A 22,716-nucleotide genomic window follows, 5' to 3' on the forward strand; every position below is an offset into this window, starting at 1 on the left:
GACAGACTATACCAAACTAGGAGTTTCCTTAGACTACTTCGCCTGCATAGCTGCACTTACATGTGCCATGGGAAATGTTGGCATGGGATATTTCTTTTGTCTCTCACTGCCTTGCATATACAGCTAAAGTTTCCACTATTATATCTGTTTATTTTTCTTCTGTTTTCGTGGCTTGGCAATACATTAGTCTCTGGCCTTTTTTGCATTTGGTCTTGATTATATGAGAACAATCTGATTTTCATTTTGTTGTTTGCTTATGATGACACTGCTCAAGTTTGTATCACAGTAAGACTTTGGATGCTGCTGTGATGTATAAATCCAACCTCCAAAGATCAATGTATCCCTGGGAACACTATTTGACATGATGTCTTTTTTTTGCTATTTATGTTGCTAAAGCAGCTTGGGCTAGCAGTTAAGATGCAGTTAGCACCCTCAGTTTTTGTAGCCAACTAAACAAGAAACTATTGTAGGCCACAAAGACAAGAGAGAGTCTTGATCTGTTTTGGTCTTGGCTGAAGTTTGTCAGGCATGCCTTTTAGGTTTTCTCTCTGGGCAACATGCTTAAGGCAGAGATGTAAATTGTGACAACTGTGTGACTCTGAATTTAGATGGAAGAAAACAGGGATACTTAGGAAAATAACTTGGTGAATGATGAAATCTAAGAGAAGCAGAATTGAAAAAGCAACAGAAAGAATTATTGGAGCAACAGCCCCAAAAGGAACAGCATTCTTCCAGTCACCATAAGTATTGTCAAAGAAGTAGTACATAATACATATTCATATCACAGCTGCAAAACCAGTCTATCTTGAAATAGAGCATTACATGTATTGATTAGACCTCTTTTTAAAGTTCTTAAATTATCACTTAGAAGTATAGGTCACCTGCACCTATTACCCTCTTTTAAAAGACTTTAACACACTGATGAGAAAACTCCAAGATTGATGTTGGAACTGTAAACATATTTCAGAAAACAGTTTTGGAATGTTTTTAGGCATATCATATAATTCATATTTCCATTGTGACTGCCAAGGGGGAATATGCACACGGTTTTTATTTGCCTATCTTCTGCTTTTTCAGTTTTATAACATTCTGTATTCAGTGCAGTGAGAACTTCTTCATGAGGGCTTAAAATTCTATTATGTTTTTGGTGTTAAAAATTAAATTTGAAATCTGCCTTTGCCAGGTTTCATGGTACTGAAAAGTACTAAGTGAGCTGAAGATGTAGCAGTTAATTAATGAAACTGCTAATGCTTATACCATATTTTATGAATTAGTAAATTAATATATCTTTAGGAGTCCCAAATCTCAGGTAGCTTTTTAGTCAGTGGTTTTGTAACTAACAGCATAATTTCCAATTCAAGGTGACCCTTAATTCCCTGCGGCATTCACAGCAGTTAACCACTGTGGCTGTTCTGTGTATTACCAACTTGAATGTTCTAGGGAAGAAAAACACTTTCTAACTCACTAATACAGCTATGTGATTCCTATGGGGGTATGGCACAGATTGCAATCAATGTCTTGAGACACCTAGTAAAACCAAACAATTTTGAAATGATTTAATGATTAACAAAAACTCAATCATGCTACATTTTCTAGTATGATGCAGCCATCCAGTGCATCTTCAGCACGATGCTAAGAAGAATGAGTCAAAAATAAATCCCTTGACAGGCACATACATAATAACATCTAATTATAATAGAGACCAAATCCACTGAACTGGTATGTTAATTTCATGACAGTTTTCTTGAGTTAATCAAACGTGGCCCAAACTAGAAAGTAATATATCAACCTGACTAATGCTGCATGCTCAGTGTTGCACTCAGAAAAAATATTAATTCCATATGAAATGACAATTTGATGTATTTTTACTGTATTTTCTTCCTTTATAACTTAGTGCAAGAGTATTAAGCTTCAGAAGTCTGTTCCCTTCTCTGCCTGCATTTTCTGAATCTGGTGATGTTTTCTTAATTTGAAAAGTCTTCTGTGCAGTCCTTCTCTTTGTGACCTTCTACTTATTATTTTACATTGTTGAATACACTTCCCTGCTGTACCTGTCCTGTGTGTGGGCTGCTTGAATTTCTGCATCATGGGATGCAACACACAGAAAAGCACTCACAACACAGGCAGGCCCCAGAGCCCGGCGATGGCTTTCCCTATGGCCCTGCAAAAGAGGAATTACTAGTGAAAATCTAGTGTTGTCAGGACACAGTCCAAAAATTTTCATATGAATCTTGACACCCTATATGATGTGAAATGTCCAAACGTGATTGCTTATTAAATAAATAGGAGGGTATGTCACTGCTCAGTGTTCAGAGCTGGAATGATACAAGTAGTGTGTATTCGAGTTTTGTATTGAAACCTTTCATGCCTGGACATGTTCATCATCCTTATAGTTTTGCTGCATTGTGTCCTATATACATTTTGCTGATTTCTGTATGACTTTTCATGCGCTATACATACTTATGTAAGCCACTCATTCTCTGCTGTTTTGTATTTCAGGGAAATATTTAGCTTTCTTAATTTACTGTTCGTATTTAGTAGCTTCCAATGTCTACTATTATGAGATCTATTTTTTCCATATATATGTGTAGCACCAAGTATTACGTGGTACTAATAACACAAGAAATTGTAAGATCGCAAGTCTTATACCTGTAGTCTAGTGATGCTCTTGAAATAAGAAGCAAAATTCTCTGTCTTGTAGCTTCTTTTGCTTTCGCTTTTATTGATTACCATTCCAAACCCTCTGTTTTACTGTACCAGCTTGGCAACAGATTGCTAGCAATTGTGATTATATTTTTTTCCTTATTATCTGTATATTTTTAATAATTTTGTGGTGTTTGGTGGTGGTCTCATAAGTGTGGCATAATTAGTCGGTTTGGATACCTGCACCCTTAACCTGGTTTATTAAGAAAGGAAGCAAAGAAAGGAACCAAGGCACAAATTAAAAGGATTTGAAATGGTGTGGTTTATACATAATTCTGCAGGCGTAAAAAAGGTTTAAAGTCATTGATTAAATCTTGCTCTTCTGGAGTAAACTTCTAATGAAATAATGATGTCATATTGATTGTGTAAGACTGTGTGAAAAGAGTAAAAGCAGACTTCCAAATTATTGCTGTGTATATCTTCTACTGCTTCAGCCTGTGCAAAGTGTGGGTACTTCAGGTAAAGTATCTATAGCACAGATCCATTTTCTGTTTTCTCAGTGAATGAGTACTTGGCTCTAGGCAAGTGTTACTGCCTGCACAAGTGTCCAATCCCTTCTGTTCAGGTTCAAAGATTAATCTGTCCTCTAAAGACTTGTTTTACCTGTCCAAAGGTGTTTTCCTCAGATTATGAGGTAGGACTTACAACTTGGCCCCAACATAATGATCTTTTGGGCATGTTTCTTAAATATTTAAAGACATTTCCTGTTTACTTTTCTTTCCAGGATCAGTCCTAAAGCTTCTTTGCTTCTAATTTCACTTAGACGAGATCCATTTCTTTTGAAACTTTCAGGATTTCAGAGATATCCCATTCAGGAAAAAATAATTAAGGGTTTTTATTTATTATCATAGTGAACAAAGTCCTCAGCTTTGCTTTTGATACAGAGTGAATCTTGATGGAATATTCAGTTAAATACTCCCTGGTTATGTGAAGTAGCTAGATTCAAGTTCTTGTCTGCTTAATACAGACCAGAACCTTGTAGTCAACACTGTAATCTTAGACAAATGCTCTTACCATCATAATCTGGTGTGGATATTACTGTGACAAGTTTTTTTTTTTGTGAAATAATTTATCTTTAAATATCAGTGGAATATAAATGGTAGGTGTTTCCTGGTTTGAAGAAAGAAAATGCTGGCCTGTGATTTAACCACCAGAATAACTCTACTCCCTAGATATGTGCTAATATACATGTGCAGAGATGACATATTTCTGATATGTTGGTGGATTTAAACATTTATCAATGCATTTGAAACATTCATTTTTGGGCACGTGCCTGTCTTCATTTTGTTTGGTGTAATTGTCAAGAAGCAAGTCATCCTCCTTCCAGTTAATACTGGACTACCTCTTACAGCGGTATAGTTTTAGATTTTGTTTTAAAATATTTTCAAGTTCCCTATCTTCTAACTATAGCATTGAACAGCAAGTTGCTGACAAGATTTTGGGAGTATGAAATGTGTTGGGTTTTGTTGTTTTGGTTTTTTTTTCTTCTTTCCCTGATGTTATCATGTTCTGTTCCTCAGAATGTTTTCTCTTTCTGTGATTCCTTTTCAGCTGCTGCACATAAAGTGTGATAATGATGAACACATGTTTCAAAGACCCTCTACTTTTTTCTGGTGTAACAATGAGGATTCACCTCCTTGTTTAGATATCTCTTCCATTACACTTACTCCTAGGAGTTCTCCTGACTCTAGACTACCATCTGGATTGTTAATACCACCACCTTCAAAAAGTGGTCTTCCAAAGCCAACCAGTGAATACAGCTGCCCAAGACCTCGTGTAATCCTGCTGTGCAATAGCCTTTTTAGTTTCTTTGGCTTTCCTTTGTTCTCTGTTGTATATTAACTTGCATTGAAAATTTGCATTTTGTACAGTGGTTAAAGGGCAGAGCAGATGTATCTTAGATTCCCTAGGGATACTCTAAAAATACAGAATTTACCAACTTTTATTCTTATTTCTACATAGGTTTTTATCTCCCACCCCCAAAAGATAAATTTGGCTTTCCTGGCATTTTTAAATTAGTCCATTAAATAATTACCTCTGTGTTATCTGTCAATCTTTTGTTAAAATTCTTTATTTTAAGAACAGTTATTCAAAACAATTCTAAAGGTCCAACTTTAAGGGATTCCTTCACCCCCCATGAATTAATAGAAGAGGAACTGGCCACTAATTAGCTTTTAGCATACTCTATAAAAACTCTGTGCAAAATGAAGTTTGAAAATAATTCTTAAATATAAAATGGGCATACTGCCTGCTTTTTCATAGCCATATGCTTATACCGTCAACTATTCTTACATTTGCAAGTATCATTTGGCTGTATTTGGCAAACATCATGGCTTTCTGCATGCGTTGACTAAATAAAAATGCTTCTTGTGCTCATATGTATTCAAAATATATATTTCTTATAACAACTGAATTATAGTTTTACTTAAACTAGCTATATCAGTTGTATCAAAATGGCCAGTAACTTCAACAAAATGGCATATAGACAGGAAATGGCAGTGTAAAGTTTGGGTTTGTTTTTTTGCCTGAAAGTCTCATTTAAGACTAAACATAAATACTGTTTGTTTGTTTATCCAGTTTCTAGGTAGCCATAAACACTTAGCAAATAAGGAGAATCTACATTGGCATTTCCTATTTCCACAACATTCTAGGATTATCCATCAATGTTGGTGGCAAATGTAGGTCCCTGTGACATGTCCCTGTGCATTAAACCTGATCCCACCTCCCTATTTACAAGCGAGGTTTGTTGGCATGAAGAATGGAATAAGACATTCATTGTTTACTTTGGGTCAAGCACATCTGTTGCCCTGCTTTGCATCAGAGCAGATGACATTCAGTGATCTCCCTGACTTGTACTGGTTCTCTTGACTATGCACAAGCGCTTCAGGAGGTTAATGCAAGGGCCATGGGCAGCAGTAATAGCAGCATGTTAAATGTGGAAATTTTAATTTCTTTTTTTTTTTTTTCTTGTCACTTCAGTACTTAGGTAGAAATGTCCCAGGCTTTTGGAGATATTGAACAGTTCTAGATCTCTCCTAACCCAAGCTTAAAATATGAATTCAGAACTCCTAAGAAATAGGAAATGTAGGGCTTCAGAGTTGAGTTTTCTCTTTAAGCAGTGATTTCAGTGGAAGACCATAAAACAATGTCCCTTCCTTCTCAGCAGCCTCTAGAGAGCAATAAAGGTAGTTCAAGACTACCTATAAACAGAATATCTGTGGTGTGTGCTGTCACAGAGCAGCTTCAGTTGCTGCAACACAGGCACTAAAGAATGTAGCACTCCAAAATAAGGTTTGGTTGGTGAAACTCTATGGACCAGTAATGCTAAAGACAACTCACTTACCAGCTTATCACTATCATGTATTCTGATTAAAAGGATACACGTGAGTGATTTAACTTGTGCTTAAAAAATTTCAAAATTAGTATTTTGGTCAAATTGAATCTTATTTAAATGTAGCAGGTTTTCCCTGTGCCTGACTGTATAGTCTTTCTAATAGAAATGTAGGGGTGGTGTCTATTGTCTAAGTAATAACATTAACATGCAAACTAATTTTGCCTATATATATAGTTTGGTTTAGCTTGTCAATCTCCTTTTTAATCCATTTCACCATCTGTCTTTAGTGTTTAGCTTATTGTGACTTGACTGTGACTCGTTTTGTGTCCTGCGGTAATGGAATGATGGCAGGAGGAATTAATCATTAAAAAATAAATGGGGCTTCAGAACCATAGTAATTGTTGGGTTTGGGGCTTCTTTGTTTATCCATTATTTTTTTTTAACCCTTCCAAATTCCTGGACCTTACTAATGAAATCTCTTCTGTTCCACATTGAAGAATAAGATTTTTATTTTGGATGTTAATAGTGTTTTACACCACTAGGTTGTTACTTACCAAAACAGTACATTTTGACATGTAGATCACACCAGGCTTTCAAGGTTGTCAAATAAGTTATCGTGTAACGATTAGTTAATAAGAAATATTAGGCTTGTATCTTTTAGCTACTTGTTCTGTGTGCTCTGGAGCATAGCATATTGTTGTTGCAGTATTACCTTAAATGGGTCTTGTAAACGTATCTGCACTCGTCTGTCTGCGATACAGGACTGCTTGTCACTGGCTTTTTCAGGTTTAACAGTGATACGTTTCTGGCTGTACCAGATGGACTGAAAATGGAAAGATTACAATGCTGGTTATGTGTTGGAGAGTTTTAGCATGTCTCAGACTCTGGACTGCAAATGCCATTTGCTTGGTGTCAGGAGCTGGTTTTTGCATGCTGATGGTTATTTTTAACTTTTTTGAAAATATGGCTCTTATCTGCATGCTGAAGAATTCGGTATTGTGATTTTTTTTCTTCATGTGAAATATTGCCCTAATATTTATTGTCCTTATTGTAGGCAGGCAGTGTGACACCTAAATCACCCTCCACTGACATCTTTGATATGGTTCCCTTTTCTCCCATATCCCCTCAGTCATCAACACCTACCCGCAATGGTACACAGCCTCCTCCAGTACCCAGTAGATCTACAGAGATCAGTAAGTTTTGTAACAACTGACCTACTTTTTGCTTACATTATATTTTTAATAGAGCATCTTTAAAGTTTTGTGTACGTTTTGCATGAAAAGCCAAATATAGTTTTTGTAAATCACGTTCGATAATGCCATTTCATTTTTAGACCATCTTCCCAAAGTCATTGATGTTGCTGCCAAGTTACATTATAAACAAATCTATTTACTTGCTGAAGCTATTACATAAACAGTTTGAAGGAGTTTGGTTGGGGATTATAACTTGGCTTTTCTTTTACCATATCTCTTTTGTATTTACTTCAAGCAGTATTTTTACTTCCTGTTAGTTCTTTCCTTGTCAAGCCACAGTTGTAGCATCTAAAGCCTCCATACCCGGGGAAGACAGAACGTGAAGTAAGTATGGTGGTGATGATGCAGAATGGAGAGCTGAAGAAATCCTTCAAGATGTAGACAGTCTTGGAATGCAATTTTGAATACTACTTTGAGATCATCTGCAGCTTTTTTTTTTTTAATTGTAGTTGATGAACCTCTCCAGATCTGTGAACCAGTCCTAAAAGTTCTTCAAATGATGACTAATAGCAATTTTATTTTCCAAAAGCTTGAAAGCAGTTAGGGTAAGGTTCTCAGCTTCACTGAATGGAATCCCTTGTGGGAGAGGAGAAAGGAGCATGCACAAGCAGTGGTAGAGTTTGTAGAAATATCAGTCTGTACATAGTATCTTATATTTCTGATGCCTATTTTAGTATGGATAAGGTACATTAATGTTACTGCCTACCACCGTGTAAAACTACACTTGAAAAGCTTCTGCCCAATTTTGGGGAATGCTGTCAGTATGTAGAATTTTCAGGTGTGAATGAGAGCCGTGCACACACAAGTACACTGTAAAAATTAAATCAGTAAGTAACTTCCACAATACCGTATCCTAGGCACCTTGAGTTCCATTGCTCAGAATGGCTGTCACCCTCTAAAGAGAATGTAGATGTGGAGGTTACTGATTCATTAAAAAACTCTGTTCATTTTTAAGGGAAGATTTTAAATTCATTTAGATTATTTTTGTGGGTTTCTCAAGGGGTATATTAACAAAATCTACAATACTGTATTAAGACTAGTTAATATTAACTATCCCTAAATGACTCAAAAGAAAATTAGCATATATAGATTTGCTGGACTTCATTATCTTCAGCTTATTCCAAATATTTCCTTGGGTGATTGTTTTCAGCAAGATTAATTTCTATGTGTCATCACAGCTCCTCCAGGATACTGGGGAAAGCTTACATCAGTATAACTCTGTGCCTGGATGATAGCTAAGGTAAAAAAGTTTGGCATGCAAAATGCAGCAGAAAAGCCAAGTATTTGTAGTTTTGGTTAGTAATTGCTTGTTTTGAGTTTATTGCAGAGTACAGGTTGCTAGTCTCCAGTATTACATTTTGCTTGTCCTGAGTGTCAGGTCACAGAAACAAGAATTTTTTACCTGTTCATTATTTCTGTGGTTTGCAGTTGTAAAACATTAGTATTTCCTGGGTTTGAATTCATTATTGTTTTCTCCAACTGTGAATTTATTTCCATCCAGAAAGAAATGGTTAAGGAAAAGAAATTATACATATTGGTTGAAAGGATTGTTTTCAGAGACTTACTGGTGGTTGTGCACTGGAGAAAGAAATCCCTGTATATGCTACAACTGTTCTGGGAAGTGTGCCCGGCAAGATCTTCTCAGTATAGTTAATCTTCATGCAAATACTCTAGCCTGAAATTAAAAAGAACCCAAACCAATCTTATTTATCCCATCTCCGCCAGAGAAGAACAGACACTAGCAGATAATCTTACAGAGACCCCATAGTAGTGCAGCTCTGCAGTGGCTGAATTTTAGTATTCCTTCAGGTTTCATGTGTTCTTTAGCTTCTGTTCAAAAGAGAATGACTCGTGATGATATGGAAAATACTTCATGGAACATCCTCCCTTCCTGTCTCTTAGCAATGCAATCTCTCACATAACATAGAACTTTTAAATGCAGAAGAGCTAATTGTACTCTGGACTTTTTCAACTGCTGTACTGAAATGCCTAGCATGTTATAATACAGATAGTTCCCAAAATAATAACTTTGCAGAGAAATGCAGCTAGGAAATACTTCTCTATTCTTAATTTGAACCTGTACAGGGTTTCATAGAATACATTTTTCACTTAGAATAAGTAACACTTGGGTTAATTTTACAGTCTGCCTTGAGTAACAATAGAAATGAAGTAATCCTTCGCCTAAAAGCAGGTGATGTTAAAGGAGCTAAAACTTCTGCATTCTCCTGCTAATAAGTTCAGAAGTGCTGTTGCTAATGAAAGCCCAATAGTAAGGCATGAATTAGAAAATACCCATAATGGTTTAAAAATACTTGCTTTCAAAAATAGCAATAGGGCATATTTCAGTGCTTAGAAATGCAAGAGTTGTGTCGCCCACTGTTTTTTTTTTTTTTTTAATAAATACATTCCTTGAATGTTTGCTAAGGCTTGGTATTGAAACTGTCTGCCTTTAGCTGTCTGACCACACAGCTCCTTTTAAGGGTAAAATGAACCTATGGAGAAGTGGGGGAGCAAGGGGGGAAGGACCTACATAGTGAACAAAAAGATTTACCAGGATCATAAAACATAATCACTTTTTGCCAAGTAGAGTTTAGATTGAAAGTCAAAGCTGCTACACATCGGAAGGTTACTTGAAAGTAGCATTGGAGCATGTGAGGACACTGATTATACTGGAGCAGACCCATTTTGGCTGTGAAAGAGCCTGGGATGAGGTTGACCCTAATTTTTACATTACATTATCATAGTTGAAGTCTCTTTTGTGTGCAGGTGGTCTGCCTTTGCCAGGAAAGACTAGATATATTGTTTTGGCTCAAATGGGCTTTTGGAATAAGGCTATCCGATCTGGGCCATCTCCTGGTCCCAGTGGACGGTTTGTAGCTGTTTAGTCATGGGTTTTGAAATATGTAATTAATCAAGTTCCTGCTTGTTTCTTCATTGTATTATGGGAATGAATGCTGGTAGGTGCTAATTATTTCACATGCCTGTTGTGCAGCCTGATAACACCTAAATGATTAGCTCAAACCCCAGGGAGACTGACATGCACAATAAAATGTTGAAGAGCCTGATTAAATACAGGTCTAAAACTTTGACTTCAAGGAGGCCAGAATAAAGACACTGATTTTGCGATATGCACAATCTTTAGAATTGTTAAGGTAACTGGTAATACTCCAGTGTAGATTTTGTGTCAAGTAGTCATTTATCAGCTTCCATATCTCAGATTTTAAGGGTAAAATTTTGTGCTTAGCCGGAAAACTAGTATCTTCAAAATGACTAAGAGCCCCTTTCATTTTCATACTCTGAAGCTATAGTTGTTTTCAGGTACATAGTATGCTTACTACGATTCTTCCTGGACAGGCATGAAAGTTAGGAGATAGGCTATGGTTTTAATTTTCTCTCCATAAATGACAAGACTGTATTAACTTGGTTCTGCAAATTTTGCAATCAGTGTGGTCAGGTTGGATTAGCAAATTTATCTTATTACTGGTTTAGTTCAACCCAGCATACGATAGAAAAAAGTTTATATTGATGGCACCACATGTAAAGAAGAAAGAAAAAATCCCATTACTGACAAGGAGGAAAAAAACACCCACAACCCAAAAACCCAAGCAAAATCTCCCAACCCAAAGTATTTGTCTATAGATGTGAGGATCTGGTGTTGTATTGTTTTAATAAGTAAAAAGAAAAATGCATTGGAGGTGTTTCTCCTTGTCCAGACAACAAAAAAAAAAAAAGAAAAACAAAAACCCTTGGCTGTTAGAAACCACACTACAGTTAAGAAAAAGTGACAAACTTTATGATATTGAGAGAGAGAAATTTGCATCTTTTCTCTTTATGAATCCAGATGTAGTGGAACTTTAGGGTAAGTGACCTTTCACGTTCCTGTGCTTTTTTCCCTGCATTCATTCTTTCTTGCCCTGATATTAACCAAGATTTTAATCCCCTGAGAATTGGTTTTAGTTACTCTGAGCCATGCATTGAGAAACTGTCAAGCGCCAGCTGTACCTTCCATGAGTAGGGGTAGTTCTCTAAAGATGTCCTTAACCAGATGGTAGGCAGAGGCAGGCAGGGGACATGAATGCTACGCTGTTTGCAAGAATATGTTTCTGACATAATGCTAAGACAAAATTTTACAACTGATTTCCAGTTGTTCCCTCCTTCTTTATGAAATTCCTATACACGCCGATTCCAGAGCATACTTCAGTGGGAGATGGGAGATGCCTTGTTCAAATGGGAACTCATCCAATCCTTAGATTTCCTCTAGAAGGCAAGAGAATTAATGAAAGCTAACGAGAAGCTTAAACAGAAGTTGATGGTGTTCTTGGAAGACTGTTTGAGTTTTAAACTTTGGAAAACTAATCAAGACCTGGCTTTCAAATTTGGATGTTAAAAGGTGTGGTTAATGAGTTGCATATCTGGAGGTGCAGTTTTACAGCTTGTTAGGAGATGTAAGCTGAGTTTTTCAAAGACCTGTTGTCATAGCCCGTGCATTTTCTCTCAGTGACTGACTTTTCTATTGTTCCAGAGAGAGACCTTTTTGGAGCAGAACCTTTTGACCCTTTTAGCTGTGGAGCAGGAGATTTCCCTCCAGACATTCAGTCCAAACTAGATGAGATGCAGGTAACTATTGGGTTATCAAGTATGCAGTTTTCTGTGGCTGCATGAATGTTCTTGAAATACATAGCTACCATCCTTTGGACATGTATTTGTTCACACAGTCTGGCATTCGTAGGAAAAAACCCACCTATTTCTGCCTGTTCTTGTAAGTATATCTCATGGGTTTTGAGTTGGAACTTGAATTTGTCTGCCTGAAGGTCCTTACAAATGTTAGCCTACCATATTGCTACAGACACCTGGCACTACTTTAGGGTTTATCCATAATGTATTCAAACTACAATACTGCTGCTTTTGCCTGGGAAGGGACTGAGGGGACCTCACATAAGACCTGAGATGAGGGTCCTATGGATATACTGATGCTTTCACTTTTCACTGCCAGCAGGTACCACCACTGCTATACCCTGATCTTACCCTCAGCAGCATTAGCCCTGTTTTCATAGCTTTAGCGTAGGCAGAGTATGTGCTTAGGGGCCATGGCAGCTTTCCGCTGCCTTTAAAAATACCTGTACTGGACTGTGACACTCCGGGGCAATTAAACTATTAAGAAATTGATTCAAGAATTCTGAACTGATGTACTTTTATCAGAAAAAATATTTGTTGATTCTGAGATGCTTAAAAAAACTCTTTGGTTATTTGACCCAGTTTTGAAGTAATTCTAGGATAAAGCCTTCAAGTTTTGGAATAAATTACTCTGTTCAGTCAGACTTTCCAAAATGCTAGTTCCTTGCCAGCTTGCTTATCTGTTTTTCCTTCAGCAGCCTGCCAGCAAAGCGGAAGGCTGAAAATATTGGGAACTTGAATTTCTAGGATCCTGGCTCCTTAGCAGAAAGTGTTCCCAGGGCTTCCAGCCATCTTGTATCTCAGGAGCCCACAAAGTCCAAGAGAGCTAGCTCTCAGGCTCCTTCAGTTCCTCACTTCTGCCTCAAGAACAGCAGAAACATTTCAAAATGGCTGAAATAAGATTTAAATACTGTTTAATTTACCTAAGTGAAATTGTTCAAGTCCTGTTCACTGTGAAATTTCATTTTCCACATCAGTTTAGGATGGTGCTACTGGCAAACTCCTCTCAGCCAAGTAAGACATTTAGATTCTTGCTCACTGGTACTCTGGCCCCTGTAATTTCTGATAGCAGCTAAAAGGCAAAACTGGCTTCTTTGCAACTCTGGTAAAAATGCTTGTGTTTTGTGAAAGCTGTCATGTTACTACCAAGCCTTTTAGCACAAAACCCCTTAAGTCTTTTAGCACCTCACAATGACACGTATCAGTGTTTCCATTGTGGGTAGCACATTTTAGGCAAAAATATCCTGTGGTATCTGTGGATGCCAGGAAGAATCCTGTGACTATAGCTAAATGCACTAAGAGTTCTCCTTACTAGTAATATTTTGGTGAAATGTTATGTTGTTAGCATATAAGGCTACAAAGTGTTATCAACTCACAAAACATTAGTGAATGGAACAGTGGAAATCTTTATCAAAACTAAAGATAAGGTTTATCAACCTTAGGTTGTTGCTGTGTTCTGTTGCAAAGAGTATTGCATTGCTCAGGTATTCCCTCCTGCACATCCATCTTTCATTTTTTCTTCGTTTTTGATCTGCTTTATAAAGTAGTCTCACAAGTAGAGAGTCTGGCATTCCAGTCTTAGCATACCCTGACATTTTCACAGAAAATTAATTTGTGGGTCTTTATGTAGGCACAAAACTTAATCGTGTATAATCCAATTAAAAACAAGTGTAAAGCTGACAAGTTGGGGCGGGGGAAGGGTTTATTTTGGTCAAAGCAAAAGCTATGTGGCGTTATTTTACTAAGCAACTGGTGCAAAATACAGACTAAAAATTTTTTTTCCTAATGTCTCTTTTATTTCCTTGTGCTTTCCTGGGTACCTAGCGTCAGCGATGGTTGGTATATCATATTTTAATAATGGTATTTAAAGCATTTACAGTTGAAGTGTGCATGTTTTCATGTCTGGTGTTTTCATTTTTATCCATATGTGTGTACATAATATATATATAAAAATATTTAAGAACGGTCAGGGCAATTTTAATTTTTAGGGTCCTACAATTTTTAAGGTGGGGCAGCTGGTCGTAGTTTTCTTCAGTCTGCTTTATCACTTCTAGTACTAATAAGCCTTCATTTGCATTGCTGTTTGTTTTCCATGCGTAGCAGTAAAATCTCCAGTTTTCATCATCAGATTATCATTAGTGATGTATTTTAAGCAAAACCTTTGACACAGAGATTTTTTTTGTTAGTACAGCCACAGTTGTGACTGTGCTTTTAATTGGAAATAATGATTTAAAAACCTCAATAAGAAAAAGATAGTGGTGCTTGAAGTCGGTGGGTGTTAGATGCCCAGCCTCTAAGAAGGAACCTGGAATGGACCTACAAAATTGAAACCACTCAACATATAATGTGCTCTGGGACACATTAAGAAACAGGAGAGCAAAACTAAGACTTCTGTCTTTCTTTGGAATATCAACTGAAGGGATCTGTTATCTTCGCTTTATGAAAGTACAGCCTGAGTTTCAGTAAATATGTATTCCATTAAATATACAAAGATAACTTGTTTACAAGTAGTTCAAAACACCTAGTAGTTCAAAACACAAACTCGTTCTGGGAGGGTATTAAATGCAGTTTATCTGATGCTGAGTGGCAAGCAAGGTGCCTGGGTGCCAGGCAGTGCCAGCCTGGTCAGAGTGGCTCATTCCTGTTTGTCTCTGAACCTGTTTGTATCACATAGAGCTATGGCAGGTGCCTCAGCAAAGCTTGCTCTCAACAAAGCATGTGTGTGCCTTGGGAGGGGATGCAGAAGCAAAGTGGGAGAGGAAGACAGAGCAAGCAGAAAAGGTGTCAGAGAATAAACTCCTAAGCAGAGGGTGCTTTTCCTTTGCATCTGATATTCTGAACTTAATGAAATCAGATCAAATTCTATGATCTCTCAGGGAATATTTTTATGTTTAAACTTTAGTGAAGATCCAGATTTCACACTTAAGCTCTTTCTATTGCTTTTATCAGTCCAGTCTCCATTGATTTTTTTGGAGAGCTCAAACCTCACACATGTGCCGAGATGTGGCTTTCACAGTTCAGGCCTCTCTCTGATGACTGTCCAACCTCCTTTTTCCCCCCCCGCCCTTCTGCTGAAACATATTTTCATCCTCTCTATTTTGACTGTATCCAGACATTAATAAAATGAATCTATTTTCCCAGAAATCTAGCAGGAGAAAGGAGGGGAGTTTCCCTGGATCGTGAATCGTATCAGCAACAGCTGCTATAATTTATTAAAATCTCAAGGTAGTTAATATCACAAAGCTTCCAGGAGCTGCAAGCCATTCTCTCTGCATTGCCAGAAGCAGACATTAGGCTTGTCATCTTCCCATCTGAAATAAGTAATGTCCAGCCCTCTGAATTATCGTCTCAGAGATGTGTAAATTTGTCATTGGTTCATTGGGTTTGTGCTGCCTTAACCTCATTGAATGAAGTCATTGTGAAGTGATAAGTGAGTTAACTTCAGAGCCATGACGACTGGCTTCAGCAAGTTTTATCTTCTGATACAGTGGAAGTTCTTTGTCTTCTTTTTATTGCTTTTATCTGGAATATCTCACGTTGTGTTATCAGAGACATAAAAGGTTCTGGAAGAGAGGTTGTTTTTAGGTTACTTTCTCTAGCAAAACCAAGCTTTGCTCCTATCATTACAAGACCCATCTTGTACGATCAGTACGATCCCATTTTTTATCGGAGTAACTAGGATGTTTAGTCTTTGGTTTAAATCACCCTGGAAGTAAAAAAACAACTTGACACTGTGATCATGGGGCTGAGAGTACAGAAGTCAGGCACAGTGTCTATGCATACTTCATAGCTCTTCCTGTGCCCACCCCCAAGGACGGCTGTTTTCTGCACTCCATGAAAATCAGCAAATGAGAGAGATTTTTCTGACCACAGGAGGAGTTACTGTTTCCTGAACCTTTGAAGTACAGAGGGCCATGGCACACGTATTTTTTAATGGATGGACAGTGTGTTATGTTTAAAACACATTATTAGAAGCTGAAATATCTTAAATTTCAAAAGGCAAAATATTTTAAATGCTATGTTTTAAAATCAATTATGCATTTTTAAAATATATATAGAATGTGATGTGTACCAAGGGCTGAGTATATATGTTATTTTTAAAGAAAAAAATATTCTGCCTAACACATTAACCAAGTTTATTAGGAAAAAAAGATAAAAGCAAATCAAGTTATAATCCCATCAGTCATTCCAACTGACTTCATTATTATTACAGCTGCAAATTCTGGGTTTTGGACTGGGGAGTCGAAAGCAGGCATATGTGGTAGGATGGGTACTGGAATAATCACACAGCAGCTTCAAGCAGGAGCTGTAATACTTGAGAGACTTCTGCAGTTCAGGTATATCTATAAGCTGCATTCCTGAAAGCAGACATAAAGCATTGCTGTGAGAATTACAGCATTAGGATGCTTATTCTGTAATCTGCAGTAATCACAGCTGGACTTAAAGAATCTGTTCTTAAAACCTTGTCTTTTCACCACTTGCTTAACTACAGCCTGTGGGAATGTTTTTATAATATTATATGTTATATTATATATATGTTTGGAGGGCAAATCATATGAGGAACGGCTGAGGGAGCTGGGGATGTTTAGCTTGGAGAAGAGGAGGCTGAGGGGAGACCTTGTCACCACCTACAACTACCTGAAGGGAGGTTGTAGAGAGGTGGGCAACGGTCTCTTCAGCCAGGTGACAGAAGACAGGACAAGGGGAAATGGCATGAAGCTGTGCCAGGGTAGGTTTAGATTGGATATTAGAGAAAAAAATTTTTACTGAAAGAGTTGTCATGGCCTGGAACAGGCTGCCCAGGGAGGTGGTTGAGTCACCATCCCTGGATGTGTTCAAAAAAAGGGTTGATGAGGTACTTAGGGATATGGTTTAGCATAGGATGGGAATGGTTGGACTCGATGATCTTCAAAGGTCTTTTCCAACCTTGTGATTCTGTGATATATTTACTGAAGTACAGTTTTGGGAGATTCCAAAATTATTTCAGATTTGGAGCTATTTTGACAGACTTGAGGGATTAGAAATTAAAATGTCTGTGAAAGATCTGAAGTCCATGCTTTCAGGGTCTATGGAAATTTGGCTGCAATCACTTTGTCAAAGAGTCTGCTGGACAAGGATGTTCTGATGTTTTGGGGTTTTTTTCCCTTTTGAGAGCTGCATTTGATTTAGTGGGACTATTGTTCAAGACAGTGCAAATTTCTTATATTTATACTCCTACACATTTCTTGTCCTCCACTTAGATATTCAGGAAGAAAAAACCCTGGATTTTACATAATATTAAAATCTGAAAAAAGCTGAGGTAGCCACATAGAGTGCCTTGATGTCCTCTTTCTGGTGTTGATCTTCTTCGATCCTGTGACTGGCATGGAACTCTGAGGCTACCAGTAACTGTAGTATCTAGCTGGTGATGATAGTGGCATTTGTGTGATTTAACAGGCAGACATTGAATGTTACGTTCCTGTTGCAGACAGCTACGTGCGTGAACCACGTTTAAGTGTGCCAGTGTTAACGCTGTAGTTCCCAGCACTGTAATAGTAGGTTTTGCTTCCTTAATGATTCTGCCTTGGATGGAAGCTGGGTTCTCGGTATGCAGCTGCTATAACAGCACCTGGCAACCACATTGCTATTTTCTTTCAGAACAGACAATAGTTCATTATGGTAATAAAGTTAAAAGGCTTTTAAAATAATCATGGTACATAGAATGTAGCAATCTCTTAATGGATTAACATTGATCATGTTGCAAATATGTGAAAATCTGATCATTTTAAATGTAAAATGTCACTGCTTAAAAGAGGAGGGGGACTAAACGCGGGGGAAAGGGGTTTGGAATAAAGCTGAGAAGGAGAGCTTAAAGAGACAACCGTTCTTGAATGTAGAGATAGTTCAAAGTAAAGTCACAGCAAACACAAGCTAAGTTTTAAGTGACAAAAATATCAGTTTCTGTGTAATAAAACAAAAATTGAAAACCCCATGTGATCAACATAAGAGTGGTGACAGGTGTGGGCTTCCCAAATGCACAATCTGATTTGCTCTTAGCTATCCAGCAGGTGGGCGTTGGAGCTGCAGCTACCTCAGACACCTACAGTGCCTAAATGTACAGAAGAAAGATAAGGAACATGAATGGGATGCACATCCAGTGAAAGGGCTTTCTGTATGGCTGAGGATGAACCTGGTTGTCCTTGTGGAAGCAGTTGCCACAGCCTTCCTGCTATTGCATCTGTATCTAGCTAGCATCCTCAGGTTGAAGCACAAGCTATCCCTGTTACACCCTCCAAGCTGGAAGCAGCCTTTCAATACTTTGAAAGGTCAGCTTGTCATGCACACTGTAACTGGGGGGGTTGGCGGCTTTACAGGCTAGGCTGTAGGGCTAGCTCGCTGAATTCTTCTTCTGGGTAAGCTGTCCTCCTTTATGTCAATTAATACATCAATTAATAGTATCCTTTGGGTAAATGACTAATGTGTGGTTATCACAGGATGTGATTGACTTGGAATGTCAGATACTGTTTGCTTGAAGTATCTTTTGCATCGAATGCTCTTCCTGTTAGCCCTTTGTCAAATAGAGGGCAATACAAGTCAAATAGAGCCGTGAGCTTTGGCAGCACCCTGTCACCCAGGTAGGGTAAAGTGAGTAAATTGGTTGGAAGGGCTTTACACCACATTACTGCTGTTGACCCATCATACTATAGTATGGATCTGGTTTTAGGAAAAATTAAACTTTACTTGGAAAATCTCAGATCATTAAGTAGCTATTGCCAGGAAGTTTATTCTGTTTCTCAACATAACTCTTCTGATGGCAGTGGATGGTGGGGTTATTAAGTATTCACAGGCTTTTAAAATTCCAGCCTGCTGTTCACATTTATTTGAAATTAAGCTGGTTTGACTTGGGATTTATCTTTTAAAAATAAAAGGTATGCTCTTGAGGTACTGCTGTGCATTATGAGAAAGGCCGTGAGTTTATGCCTAATCCCAATACAGATTGCTTTACAAAAAAAGATTTATTTTGTTTATGTTTTCTTCATGAAAGCACGTATTATTGATTTCATAGAATACAATCAGCTTTCTCTAAGTGAACTTAGAAGTTAAGACAACACCGAACTGAACGTTGTGACAGCTGCCACCGGAGTTGATGTTTTCACAGCATTTCTATTCCGAGCCCTTGTTTCTGATTGCTTATAGCTTTACAGCATGTTCACCTAACAGGCTGAAGTTTTTTTGACTCAAAGGTGACTTCTCTTAAAGCTCAACACCAAAGTTATTCAGCTTCTTTTAAAGCACAAAGAAATGAAAACAAGAACAGTTTCCCTATATTAAAAATGCTCTTGTTTTAGGAGTGGTGCGGACTGAGTGCGTTGGGTAAACCAAACACAAGTACTTCTAGAGTGAAAGTCTTTTCAGTAGAGGGGGTGGTAGCATCAGGCTTATTACCATTTTTGTGCCTTTACTAATCAAATTAATGTGAGTAAAAAGAGGAATTTTTGTCAGAACTTTCCAAGAAATTCTTTGCACCTTCTAAAGACCATTGTGCTTTATTTCACTGAGTGATATGCATTTCAGGTGCATGGTTTGTTCATTTGCAGATGAGTAAACAGAATTTTTTTTGCCTTTTTAGTGAAAGTTGGGTGGCAGGGAGCTATAAAGCATGTAACTGTCAACTGAACTGCTCAGGGAGCTATTCAGAAACCCTCTGAGAGGTAGTACTATACTTTTCTGTTAGACTACTTCTAAGAAAAGGGATTACTGAATGCAGGAGACACCTGGTGTTTGTAACAATGTTCATGACTTATCTGAATCTTTGAAGTATAAATACAGTGAACTCTTTGCTCGTACAGCCCGAATATTTCCTGCTTCAAAATAATCTTGAATTTTACTCAGGAACAACATGGTGCAAGTCAAGCTTATTTCTTTTTCCATCAAGCTATGTAGATGAATAGTCAACACTTTTATTTTATAACCCTGCCTTCATTTCATATCCATACTATATTTCTTTTGTTGTGCAAGATGCATACTTTTGTAAGTTCACCACTATGATTTACTGAAAATCACCTGACCAAATAATGCCAATGTCTGTGATTTCACCCTGAAGTTTCTTTATGGTTTATCTACCTAAAGATAAGTCCAACTTCAGATTTTTTTTGAAAGATAGCTTAATCCTCCAGAAATCACTTTCCTTTTTATTAACTGTGTCTTGTTTCATTGCAGGAGGGGTTCAAAATGGGATTAACTCTTGAAGGCACAGTATTTTGTCTTGACCCACTAGACAGCAGGTGCTGATGCCAAGAAACTAAATGTGAAATATCTACGCAGTGTGTTACCTTTTTGGATTCTGAACATGTATTCACAGATACTATCCGTGTGCCAAAAATTGCTTTTTTCAACATGTAAACTCTTGTGAGGTTTGCTTCTGTAAAAATCCCAATTTAGTTACAGCCTTTCCCTGTACAAATGTAAAAAGTTGTATTTGTTTATGAAATATGAATTAAATTACGCTGTTGTGTTTCTTTCTCTCACCTTTTGGCCCGAGTTTACTATGCTTTATGACTATTAGCCTGGAGAAGTTATTCAGAAAGCTCACACATACCTCTCTCTGTTTGCAAACATGCAAGCATGGTTTTTTACATAATACTTTACCTGGCAGCATTTTGAAATTCTGTTTTTAAGACATTATTTAATTATTCAAGCTGTAAAATGATTAATATCTAGTACAAAAAGTTCAAACTGCAGTGAAAAAGAGGAAATTACTAACCATTAATATATGCTTAAAAGGTGAATCGGCGTGCCACGTAATTGATTTCCATTACTGTCTATGATTACTGTGCTGTATATATGTTGTTATTAGTTTATAAAATCCAGAAGATTTTTGGGCCCTTAATTCATGTTTGAGAACCTAATGAATTGTTAGTATGCTAATTAGTGTTTAATGAGCATAGAACAACTGCTGAATTTCAGCATGGACAAAGTACCTGCCCCTTTGTTTGATATTTTATAGCTGAAATGCAAAGTATGTAATCTGGAACTCATTGCATGATGACCATAACTTGAAAACTTATGGTCCTGAATTTATTTTGGAATTGGCCTGATTTTTTGTGTACAAGCAGGCGCTTCATACACTGGGCTCAATCCTGAGTGGTTACAGTCAGGCTCTGTTGAGTGGCTTTTTTGCAGTCTGCTTTAACATTCTCTGTCTGACTACCATTTTGAAGCTTGCTGCAAGAATTCAGCATTAAGTTAGTAAGCCCTTCGTACCCACTGGTCGTTCATGTTACAGAATTAACTGCACACCAGAATTTTCAGCTGTTAGTGAGTTGAATGCTGACTGGTCTATGCATACTCCTCATTAAACTTTAGCATAAGCAATAAAATGCCAACTTAAAGCTATCTCAGAAAATTAGTATCATCAGTGTTTTGATGTCCAAATTCCCCCTTAGTTCAATTCAAAAACTTCAAAAACTCTACGTTTTGCCTCAGAATGGGAGGGGAAACGGATGTGGCGGTGGAAAAAAGAGACGTTTTAGATTTTTAAAAATATTTCCTTTCCTTTTTCACGAGAGGTTTTGTCCTTAACGGTTACAGTTTACACCAAAAACACATTTTGCAAGTTTGTTATGACATGTATATTTTCCTGCCGTGTTCAACAAGGTACTTTAGCGTGTACCTTCAGAGTCCGCTGAAATGGATGGGACTGTTCCTTTGCGGAGTCTGATATGTGCTCTGGTACCTTGCTGAACAGGGGCCTTAATGTTCTGCGTTACATTAGCCTTTCTCTCTTACTCTGTGTTAAACATTCATATAGAGTATTATATGTAAGTATATATATTAAAATATATAAAGTCACTAACAAATAGAATAGTATATGTTTCATAAAGAAAAGTCTTTATAATTTTGTTTGTCATATAGTATTTTGGAATTTGTATAATGAGAATGTTTAGTAGCCATAGCAATGGCCTTTTTTAACAAATAGAATTTGTATTTTTATTGTACTTTAAAAAGCTTTACATAATAAGCATCTATTTAGCGGTCATTTATTATCAGCGGTAACACTAAGATAATATTTGCACATTTTAAGAAACCTTTTTCGTTACTGATTTTTACACTAGTTGACTGCAGACGGCATGGTTAGATACTGTCACCTGCTCGATCCATACAGAAATACCCAGATCAACACAGCAGTGCATTTTTAATGAAACGGTTATGTCATCCAATCGGAAACTGTATTTCTATGTAATCTCAAATATCTGTTTAATTTTGCCTAAAATAAATGTTTTTAAATAAATTGCATCCTAGAACACAATGTTCTTTCAGTAAAATGCCCGGTGGAAGGTGTGATGGGGAGGTGGTTAAATGCTGGGTGGGACCTGCCACAAAGAATGATTTAGTGCCGAAACGTGTCAAAGTCACCTTAGATGCTGGATCTCAGTTGTTTTAGAGTAACTCCAACCTTTGACCTTTATTGTTGAGTTCAGTCTCATCTGTAATCAGGAGAGAAAAATTGTATTCTATACGTAACGACCCAATACTAGTAATTGGGGGGTAAGTCTCTCCACAGTGCTTCGTGGATTTAATGGACACTTTTTTATTGCTTTTTAATTTATATTCTTAGCTGCTAAATATACTTTAGCTACTAAATAACCCTAATGGTTATTTAAGGAGTAAAGGATGTACTTGAAGTCCTTCTGAATCCTAGGCAGCAACCTCTGTAAACTGCAGCACATGGTGTTGACGCCTTTGAGACAACCAGACTAATCTTAAACTGCC

General features: G+C 37.3%; 1 protein-coding gene across 1 annotated transcript in view; it reads left to right on the top strand.

The window, feature by feature from the left end:
- The window catches only part of GULP1 (GULP PTB domain containing engulfment adaptor 1), a gene marked incomplete at its 5' end in the record, with an annotated part of 74,206 nt that extends 53,812 nt beyond the window's left edge, over positions 1 to 20,394 (top strand). The window contains 4 exons of the mRNA XM_084264580.1: positions 4,255 to 4,479; positions 7,092 to 7,230; positions 11,813 to 11,907; positions 20,164 to 20,394. Of these exons, the coding sequence (XP_084120706.1) occupies positions 4,255 to 4,479; positions 7,092 to 7,230; positions 11,813 to 11,907; positions 20,164 to 20,235 (531 nt within the window). The 3' untranslated portion in view covers positions 20,236 to 20,394. The remainder of the gene's footprint in view (positions 1 to 4,254; positions 4,480 to 7,091; positions 7,231 to 11,812; positions 11,908 to 20,163) is intronic.
- Between the last annotated feature and the right edge of the window lie 2,322 nt (positions 20,395 to 22,716).

This window comes from Gallinula chloropus (assembly GCF_964237585.1).
Source record: "Gallinula chloropus genome assembly, chromosome: 5".
NCBI lineage: Eukaryota > Metazoa > Chordata > Aves > Gruiformes > Rallidae > Gallinula > Gallinula chloropus.